At 18.4% G+C, this 10782-nt stretch overlaps 2 protein-coding genes across 4 annotated transcripts; one reads left to right on the top strand and one right to left on the bottom strand.

Annotated features, from left to right (window-relative positions):
• The first annotated feature begins 6 nt into the window (after positions 1–6).
• On the top strand, positions 7–7390 carry LOC122719652 (E3 UFM1-protein ligase 1 homolog). Of its 2 annotated transcripts, XM_043945649.1 has the most exons (7): positions 7–136; positions 4393–4588; positions 4863–5440; positions 5528–5674; positions 5747–6580; positions 6833–7102; positions 7209–7390. In XM_043945649.1, exons 2-7 carry the CDS (start codon positions 4509–4511, stop codon positions 7352–7354), a joined length of 2055 nt encoding a protein of 684 aa, XP_043801584.1. In that variant the 5' UTR covers positions 7–136; positions 4393–4508; the 3' UTR covers positions 7355–7390. The 2 variants fall into 2 exon arrangements, with proteins under 2 accessions (XP_043801584.1, XP_043801583.1); XM_043945648.1 differs by having other exon boundaries at positions 5747–7102.
• Positions 7391–7689: 299 nt separating this feature from the next.
• On the bottom strand, positions 7690–8889 carry LOC122719658 (transmembrane protein 170A). 2 transcript variants are annotated; one of them, XM_043945659.1, is made up of 4 exons: positions 8828–8889; positions 8409–8545; positions 8213–8318; positions 7690–8000 (listed from the first exon to the last, which is right to left on the bottom strand). In XM_043945659.1, the coding sequence occupies exons 2-4, from the start codon at positions 8509–8511 to the stop codon at positions 7805–7807; spliced, it is 405 nt and encodes a 134-aa protein (XP_043801594.1). In that variant the 5' UTR covers positions 8512–8545; positions 8828–8889; the 3' UTR covers positions 7690–7804. The 2 variants fall into 2 exon arrangements, with proteins under 2 accessions (XP_043801594.1, XP_043801593.1); XM_043945658.1 differs by lacking the exon at positions 8828–8889 and having other exon boundaries at positions 8409–8631.
• Between the last annotated feature and the right edge of the window lie 1893 nt (positions 8890–10782).

Genomic DNA, 10782 nt, shown 5'->3' with positions numbered 1-10782 from the left:
GAGTTGACATGTGGTTTCAATATTATACGATGTATTATTGAATTATTCTTGCTCTCTAATCCAATTTGATATTTCATCTTAAATCAAGTGAATCAATTTTTTTTTTGCAAATTGAGAATCATACGACAGCACACAGGTATGAAGGAATAATTGTTTAAATGATAGTGAATTGAATTTCAAAAATATATAAAAAAAATTCTGTTCATTAAAGAAAATATAGAAATGATATATTTTAAATGTTAGCAATTTCAAATAGATAATAATTCAATATAAAAGATCTTGGATTAAGAATTAGTTTAGAGATATGATTAGCTTGATTTATATTGGTTAGAAAAAATTTTGTACTTATTGAAAATAAGGAAAAAAAAAATTAAAACATTGAATATTGAATATTAACAAGTTATAGAAGAAAATAAAAAAAATATGTTTACAATTGCTTAGGATTTCATCAACATTGCAGTTAGTTTTTCAAAAATCAAATGATAAGTCATTAATAATTTTATCAAAATAAAATTTCTATTAATACAGACTATAATAATCTCAATTTTTTTTATTTTTTAAAGAAAAATATATATTTTTAAAAATATAAAAAAGTTGAAGATAATAAAATATTTACTTTTTATTTAGAGATTAATAATTAATTTTTCTAATAGATTAAAACAAATTTAAAGAATCGAATCTTGAAACAATTATGAGAAAAAAGATATTGATTTTATACAAGAATTAATAAATCAATAATATTCAATCATTTATTATTTCATTTATTAAATGTAAACGTAATCGCTGCCTATCATTTATTACAGTTTTATTATAATTTAATCATATAATTAATATATTTAGTCTGAAGAAGTTTTTTAATTTATGTCTTTTTTAATTTATGTCTTTTTTTACGTTACAATTAATTGCAAGTTTTGAAACGATGAAATCGAAATGACATAACCAATGCATAACCGTTATGAAACCGTTATAAATCCGATATAATATTAATTCTATAAAAGCGAAAATAAATTTATATATAAATCAAAAACTTTTTTTCATACTACTTTTTTTTACTTTCATACTACTTTTTCATACTTTTAAGATTTATTTCGATACTTTAAAATTGTTTCAACTAAAATTGATATAACTGTTTTCGACTCTTATAATTTAATAATAAATGTTATAAATACAATTACAATATATTAAAACTATAATTAACTAAATTATTAGTTAATAAGTTAACAGTTAATAATGAAATATACAATTTTTTTTTTCATATTTGCTTTAAGAACATATTTCCTTTATATATCAAATAAACTTACTATTCTTATTCTTTTGCTATTCTTTAATTTTTCTTTTTAGTTTTAATCAAATGTAAATCATTTTTATAAAATATTTCAAAATAAAAAACTTTTTCAAATAATAAAAATATTCATATATTTGAAACTATAGCTCAAAAATATTTCGGTATTGCATTAGAATATCGATTTTGTACTGATCCTAATAATTTATTTTTTTGCATATATTATGAGTTTTAATTTTGTTATATAATACTAGTATTAGTAATTATAATAATAATTTATAAAAAAAATATCATTTATATATTTTTATTATTCTATAAATATTTTTTTGGTTGTCTTGATATAAATATCTCGATTGATCTATCGAGTTATAATATAATAAGTAATATAATAATATATAGTATATAATAAGTAAAAAAAAATTGAAAAAATTCAATAATTATTTAAATGAAAGTAAAATTATATTGTTTTTTTCATTTTATTTTCATTATAATTTGATTATTTTAAAATGCAAAAAGCATAAAGCAAACATAAATATGCGATAAGCAAAATTTATAAGCTAATTAAAAATACACTCATTAAAAATTTATTCCAATAATTGATACTTTTAAGTTCTAAAAAAACATTGTATATAACATATAACATATGATACATAAAATTTTTACATGTAATGAAGTGAAGTTTATATAATAAAAAAAATAAATGTGACATACTACATATGATAACCTATATTTTACTTCATACTTAAATTTATAATATTTATTATTAATAAATTTAAAAATGTTTTTTTCGTTTTATGAAGGATTTTATTGTTTAAATAAAAACGTTTAAATAAATTTTATTATGTTTTATTTTGAATTGTTATTGTTAAATAATGTTTCATTATTATATATTAAATTTAATTATGTACTTTTTTTTAAATATAAAAATTGTACTATCTATTCAAAACTGAAAAATATAATATATTTTCATATTATAATTTAAACTATAAAATAGTTTAATTTAATATTTATCAAAATTTCTTATATTGCTGTTTTGTTCTGAAAATGTAAAATATATTTTAAAAAATATTAATTTAATGTAACATGTAATAATTATTATATAATTATTATTTATTTTTTTTCACCTCATTTTCAACAACTTGGAGACTTTGATTTTATTATGATTTAATTATAATACAAAATTTATTGTAAATTTGTAATGCAATATTTGAAATAATACTTCTAAGAAAAAATGCAATATTACTATATTTATATAAATTCTTGAAAATAATAAAAAGAGATTTGAGTGGCCTCAATAAATAAATAAATTAAAAAATAATAAGTGTACAATGAATTCATAAATAAAATTATTAATAAAACAAAACAAATTTAATTTATAATATAATTTTACTAAATATTAAAAAATTATAAATCTATATAAATAAAAATGTGCTTAAATATGAAATTTATAATTATTTATATATATTTTTTACTATTATATTATAATTATAATAAAAATCTTATATATGATTTAAATATGATAACACATAATAATATTATAAATTTTATAAATTTTAATATAACTTCTGTATTAATCTTATAACTATATGAAATTTATTAAAAATATATTATTTCTATATAAATTTATATACATATATATATGTATATATATTTATTATAAATATATATATATATAAATATAAATATAAATATAAATATAAATATAAATATATATATATATATATATATATATAAGTATAAAATAACAATTATAAAGTATAATTTAACTTTAATTAATTTTATTTATACATTCATACATATATCAATAAATATATACAATATTCATACAAATATTAATTTAAACATATGTAATATTAAAATCATGTATATATGTACAATAAATTTTGTCACATAATTATAAAAATATTGCAGTAACATAATTGTTAATAAAAATCTTAAATACTTTAACTTTTTAAAAAATTAATGTAATTTATTCAATAATATAATTTTATGTTTGAACTATTCTTCTTTATTACACATGATGATAAATTATTGTCAAATAGACTTAATGTTTTTTCATTATTTAAAATGATAAACTAAAAATGAATAAATAATAAATATATAATATCAATAATGAGATTAACATTTTGTGATTTTAAATTAAAATTTACTAGTTGTTTTTTCAACAAAATAAGTTACTTTTATTAATATATTTTTTATATTAAAAATATAATATATAAAGTATAAAAACTGAATATTATAAAATATAACATCACAAAAGCTGCATATGAAATGAAAATTAAAAAAATTAGAACTGATTCACTTCATATATAATAATTAATAAAAAGCACTTTTATTGAGGCCACAATATTCAATCATATGTATCTAAATACAATTGAATATACATTTTATCTCACCATGATATTTTGTAACAAATTAACAATAAATAAAATTTTGAGCGATTATATAAACAATTCATTCAGCAATAATACACTTTCAAAAACTTATTAATTTCATTGATTGCAAATTATTAATCACATAATGTTTTTGAACAAAGTAATACATCAAATACGACTAAAAAATCTAATCGATAAAAGACATGCACTGTCTAACCTTATATTTTGTAATATTGTCACAGTATGATTTTTAAGAAAATAATTTTCGAAAAAAATTTTTTATTTTAAAAAATTACATTTTATTATTTAGCTTAATTAATTTGGAATGTAATATAGTAGTAATAATATATTTAAATACACGTGCATAAACAAAACCTATTATTAAATTATTCTAAAAACACTTCCTACTAAAAATCCCTAATATTATCTAGATACAAAAGATTTTATTAACATTATATTTAAATTTATTACTTATAAATGATTTAATAAATTTGATTTATTTTATAAATGATTTACATTATAGAAAATATGAAAGAATTTTTATTTGAATATACATTTATACTTTTCTTTAATTTATATTTATATTTGATATTTAGAAAACACTGTTATAACTATTTTACTTTCAAAACATATTTCTTTTTTATTCATATTAAAATAAAATTTTTAACTTTTTAAAAGATTATTGGCGTTTGAAACTATTTAATTTATTCTGTAATTCTCCATTCTCAACGCTAGATGTCACAATGAAATGTCAAATTGATTTACCTATCTTCTATCAATTTTATAATCAATGATGAAAAATGTCAAGTGTTTAATTGTACAATCTGGCAGCTCAATTTTAAGGATTTAAAATGACTTCTGTTGACTGGGATGAAATTAAAAGATTAGCAGCTGATTTTCAAAAAGCACAATTAAGTTCTACACTACAAAAGTATAATTTATTTTCATAAAACATATTTCTCTTTTTTTAATAATTCTACATTATTATAATAAAATTTATAATAAATTAATTTTAAACAGCTGTAGAATGAAATTATATTTTCTTTTATAGATAAAATAAATTTAGTTCATATTAAAAAAACTATTTGGTATAGTTCTGAAAAAATTTATATTTGCAATAAATTTTTTCAAAAATGATAATTTAATTTAGCATATTTTATCATAAATTTTGTCCCATATTTTTTTTATAATATTTTTTCTAACAGGTTATCAGAACGCAATTGTGTAGAAATTGTAACAAAGTTAATTGAGAATAAATTGTTAGATGTAATATTTACTAATGATGGTAAAGAATATGTCACACCTCAGTATCTTGGCAAGGAAATTAAAGATGAATTGTATATTCATGGTGGAAGAATCAATTTAGTTGATTTATCACAAATTCTTAATGTTAATTTGTCTCAAATATCTAAAGTAGCAAATGATTTAGAAAGACATAATAAAGGACTAAAAATAATACTTGGACAACTTATTGATAAAACTTATACAAATAAAATTGCTGAGGAAATCAATGACAAATTAATCCAACATGGGTTTATTAATGTGTCAGAGTTAACAATTCATTATGATTTACCAGCTGATTTCTTACAATCAATAATTGAAAAAGAATTAGGAAAAACTATATATGGCAAACAAGACACTCAAGATTCAAGAGTTTTTTATACAGAAAGTTTTATAGCAAGAAATAGAGCAAAAATAAGAGGTGCCTTATCTGCAATTACAAAGCCTACACCATTATCAGCAATTTTAGGACAATGTTCTGTTTCTGAAAGAATATTTTTTTGTGAGTATAAATTCCATATATTCATAAAATATACCAATACATAATAATATATTTATATTTTAACCATTATTATATTTATATTTATAGCAATTTTAGATAGCTTACAAGAAATGAAACAAATTCCTGGTATTGTAGCAGGAAAACAAGGAACAAATAGTCTTTACATACCAACTATATATTCAAAGAGTCAAAATGAATGGGTAGATAATTTTTACAAACAAAATGGTTATTTAGGTCTGTGCTATACTTTATAATATAAAAATAATGATATAATAATAACATATTTAAAATATAAATATCTTTCAGAATATGATGCTCTTATTCGTCTTGGAATATCAGATCCACCAAATTTTATTAAACGTCATTTTCCAAATGAAAATATAATTTTCTTAGATTCTGTTGCTGTGGGTACAGGTATTAGAGATCAAATAGATTCAAATATTGAAGAAGCTATTGCAACTGGATCTTTTATTGATATAAGTCCTCTTTTACCATCTGTATTTTCTGACAAAGATATGGAAATGCTTCTTAAAATCGCAGAGAAAAAAATAAACAACAATACGTATGTATTTGCAAAAACTGTAGTTATGTCTGATATATTTCTACAATCTTTAAATAAATCATTCGAAGCAATGGCAGAAGCAAAAGCTAGAGAAGCAGTAGCTAGTGGACAATGGTTTCAAACAATAGCAGAAAATAAAATTAAATCTAAATCAGCAGATTTAATATTTGAAAGCAAAGGAAACAAAAAAGAGGAACGTCGAAAAAAGGCTGCAACTGGTAAAGCAGGTGGTGGTAATCAAGGAAGAGAGACAAAAACCAAATCTACTAAAAAAAAATATTTACAAGGAAAAATTCGCGACAATGAATCCGATGATGAAAATATAAAAGTTGTTTCAACAAAAATTGAACTTAAATTAGTTCATTTAGACGACATTAAAAATGAAATTGCTAAAGATGATAATTTAACGATAATTGATAATTTAGTAGATGAATTAGCATTATATTTAGAACAAAAGATAAATAACCATGCTATATCCATTGCAGATCAATTAGCACAAAATAATAAAACTACTAACTTAAGTGAAATTGAGGAACGTTTAAATATTTTAATAACAAATATTAAAATATTTGATAAAGGTATTAAACATATGGATAAAACAGATCAACCTGCTTTAACAAAGTATTTATTAAAATCTCTTGTAACTGATTTTATAAACGAATTATTTAAATTAGCCGCGCAACAAAATATGCTTCAATTTCCTCAGAATATTACCACTGAAATAAGACAAAAAATATTACTTGACTTACCAGAAGATGTAAAAGAACCTTTAAATAATATACACAAATCTATCACTGGAAATTCTATAGATGATTTTTTAAATTTTGTAGATGCAGCAATGGCAACTTGTTGTTTAGTATTAAAAAAATATGATAAAAAGAAAGAAAGACCATTTATTTTAGGCCATAGAGAAGCCTTATTAGAAGAACTTAATGGTACTCAAGATCCTGCATTAGCATTACATCTAGTTACAAGTATATTGTTTACTGCAGCAACTCAAAGTGTTTTACATATGTCTGGAAGACATGTATCTACAGTACTTTCATTTCTTCAAACACAATTACAACTTTCAACAATGAAAATATTATTTAAATATCATGGTATGAAATATTTAATAATTTAAATATTCTATAAATTTGTGTAACATTATTATTAATATTATTAATATATATATTTACTTGTGTAATACTTATATTTATATTACAGATATGGTATTAAAAAATTTAACTTCTTCAGATGAAGAAATAAAACTTGCTATTCAGAAGGATTTAGAAGTTGGATTGATGGAAATAAAAAATATTGCAATTAATTATAAACAACATTTAAAAAATGATAAACTACAAGAACAGTGAATAAAAACACAATTGTATATAAATATAAATATTATTAATTTGTATAAAAATATATTCAACAATTTTATATTATTTTGCAAATTATGATATTTGCAATAAATTGCAATAAATTGTTAAAAAAATTAAAAAAAGAATAATTGGAATTAATAAAATTATTCATTTTTATATATAAATAGCAAATAATATTTTTTAATATTTTAGTTTGAAAATCTTATAATTATTTTAATCCTGATTTTCATACATTTATACAATATATATATATATATATATATATATATATACAAATTTTATTATCTAATGCTAATATATACTAATTATATATAAGAACTAATACTAATAAAATGCTATTCATTTGTTCTTCAAATTTTGAAAATTCTCATAATATATTACATATAACATTTCTAAATAACAATATTTTGTGCATCATTCATATACAAATTTTAATTTATATTATAAAGTTGCTAATATTCTTGTGAACCCAACACATCCTGCTACAACAGTTTGACCAATACCCCAAAATAATGCATATAATGGTGGCAGTGGATATCGAGATGCTCTGTATACAAAAGCAACAGCAGCAGAGCTAAGAACTCCTGATGTTAGTGGTAATATTACACCCATTATTATAATCAACAATGGGAAGAATCTTTAAATAAAAGTTTACTTATATTATTTTATATTCTAAAAATATCATACATAGAAAAAATTTTAATATTTTATATATTTATTCTTAAATTCATTCATAATTATTATTATTTATAATTTTTTTTTAATATATATGAACATTGATATAATATTGTATTATAAATTTATATACATTATTAATAAATTTACTTAAATATACTTAACTATACGTACTTTCCATATTTATGTTGTCTTAATGTAGCAAAACAAATTGCACCAGCTATAGTATGAACAAAAATAGAAGAAAATAGGGCCCATAAAAATATTTGATACCACATTTCTGCAAAATTTATAGATATCAAAAGAAATATTTAAATATTTATATAAAATTTAAAATAATGAAAAATTACTTTTATAAGTATGTACATACCAGCAAATGAAGTTAAAGGTGTGTAAAAAACATTGCCAGTATTTATATTTCTTAAATTAACTGGTGGTCGCAAAACAGAAATATCTGTTTGTGCTTCCATCATTTCATTATTTCAAAAATATTTTAAAATATGTTTTCTATATCAACATTAACAAAAGTTATAATTTCAATAATCTGATTATAATTGAGCATTTTTATATAAAATAACATTTTATACATAAGTGACAATCAAAACAATCTAAAAAAAATATTCTTAAATTTCAAATAAAACACAGTATCATATATATATCTTTAATTTTATTTTTTAAATATATTTAAAATAATATTTTAAGCAATAAAATTTAAGATTTTTTCTTAATTATATCATTTACTATAAATTAAAAATCAAATAATAAGAAATTGTACAAATTTTAACTTACATACGTCATTTTATATTATTTGTATATTATACGTCATATTAATACATACATTTTCATGTTAATAAATTACTTCTACATATAATAAGTGTTATAACATATTATACTTAATATCATTTTAAAGCTATTGTAGTCTTTTTTTAATAATTACAAGCATAATAACAAGTCAAACTTATCATATTAGATAGACAAGTCAATATAAAATATATTCAACTATCAGCGCACTCTTTTAACTTTATTTGAAACTATATAAAATCAATATCATAGATTAACAAAAATTAAATGAGAAATCTTACAAATAATTTTCACAAAATTATTGTATTGTATATAAAATATTGTATATAAATAGATTTAATATAAAACTTTCTATAATATATAAATTATAATATCAAATATATATATAATACAATTAATAATTTCTTTGTATATCTTTTTTTATAGTATCATAGAGATTTTACATATTTATTACAGTTGGCTATAATATAAAGCAACAAATATTTAAGGTTCATTTACACAATACGTTAAATGTCAGATATTTATCGAAAGTTAACTAGGGAATTTAAATTGAATAATACTTAAATAGAATTTGACAATATTGATTAAATTTAAGAAAATTGAAAAAAATAAAATAATATATTAAAATGGATAATCAATCAACATCTTCAGCATCTTTTTATGAATCTTCTTCACAATATAAAGAAGAAAATACTATGTTACTTTATCAAAACATAAAAATGGTTAGAGGTTATATTTACATATAAAAATAAAATTTGTACATTTTAAATAGATTTATTATTTTGTATTTTATTACCTCTTTTTATAATATATGAAATAATATTGTTATTTAATTTTATAAAAATCATATTTATTTTATAATTTTTTTATTTTAATCATTTGATTTTAATATATGACATGATAATTTCTTTTTTTTACAGATTTTGCAAGATGTATTGAAAGGTGTAAATGATGTTGATAAAAACTTAAAAGATATAGAAGGAGATATCATAAATACAGCTAAATTGCTTAACGCAATTGAAATAAAATCAAATGAAATCTAATTATTTTTTTATATTAGAATTAAATAATGTACAAATGAAGAATCCAAAATAAATAAAATTTTTTCTAATTTTTAATATATATAGCGTTAAAAAATATATTTTATTCATAAAATTTAATTCCTATTAATCTTTATAATTATTTAAAATTTGTGTGTATTTAAAATAGTTTCTCTTAATATAACATAACGCAATAGATCGATAATATTGCCACTTCTATTTGATCTCTGACGATAAAATATCCACTGATTGTAATTCACGATTTTGGATTATCGCAGTAGGTAATCAAATCGATCGAACATAAACTAATGAATATAATGAATAAAAATTGAAAAAAATACGATCTATTGAGAAAAATACGTATATTATATCAAAATAAAATTAAAAAAAAAAATTTATTTAATGAAATAGTAATATAATTTTATTTTTTACTTTTTAACAATTAATTTTTAATGATTTTTTCATTGTTTTCAAAATTTATTAATTTCTTTCATTTATTTTAATAATGAGTAATTTAATATTAATATAATAATAATAATAAATGTATTAAAATAGTGTTATGCATTTTTCTTTTAATTTTATAGATGTATATTTTTTTATTTTAATTTAATTTAAATTAAATTAATATAACATTATATATAATTCATTATTATTTCATATAATTTATAAGATACAAAAATTATAAAAATATTAAACTATCTGATATTATTTACTAAAAAATTTTTATTTTTCTATTCGAGATAATATAAATTTATTATAATAATATATATTTCAAGTTTTCTAAATTATATAAAAATCAATCCAATTTTTTATAGTTTTAAAATATTTTATTTTAAAATTATTTTATTGGAAATCAAAAAAATATACGAGTGATATAACGAGTTAATTTATAATATAATTTAT

The sequence above is a fragment of the Apis laboriosa genome, unplaced genomic scaffold (assembly GCF_014066325.1).
Source record: "Apis laboriosa isolate Shangri-la unplaced genomic scaffold, ASM1406632v1 scaffold91_cov154, whole genome shotgun sequence".
NCBI classification, from domain to species: domain Eukaryota; kingdom Metazoa; phylum Arthropoda; class Insecta; order Hymenoptera; family Apidae; genus Apis; species Apis laboriosa.
This window is presented reverse-complemented; position numbering and strand designations above follow the sequence as displayed.

Excerpts from the sequence above, each read along its gene's own strand:
- LOC122719658 (XM_043945659.1), bottom strand. The coding sequence starts at position 8,511 with ATGATGGAAGCACAAACAGATATTTCTGTTTTGCGACCACCAGTTAAT. Across the intron at positions 8,319-8,408 it reads ACCTTTAACTTCATTTGCTG|AAATGTGGTATCAAATATTT; the intron begins GTATGTACATAC and ends TAAATTTTGCAG. Across the intron at positions 8,001-8,212 it reads AGACAACATAAATATGGAAA|ATTCTTCCCATTGTTGATTA; the intron begins GTACGTATAGTT and ends TTTTATTTAAAG.
- LOC122719652 (XM_043945648.1), top strand. The coding sequence starts at position 4,509 with ATGACTTCTGTTGACTGGGATGAAATTAAAAGATTAGCAGCTGATTTT. Across the intron at positions 4,589-4,862 it reads TTAAGTTCTACACTACAAAA|GTTATCAGAACGCAATTGTG; the intron begins GTATAATTTATT and ends TTTTTCTAACAG. Across the intron at positions 5,675-5,746 it reads CAAACAAAATGGTTATTTAG|AATATGATGCTCTTATTCGT; the intron begins GTCTGTGCTATA and ends AATATCTTTCAG.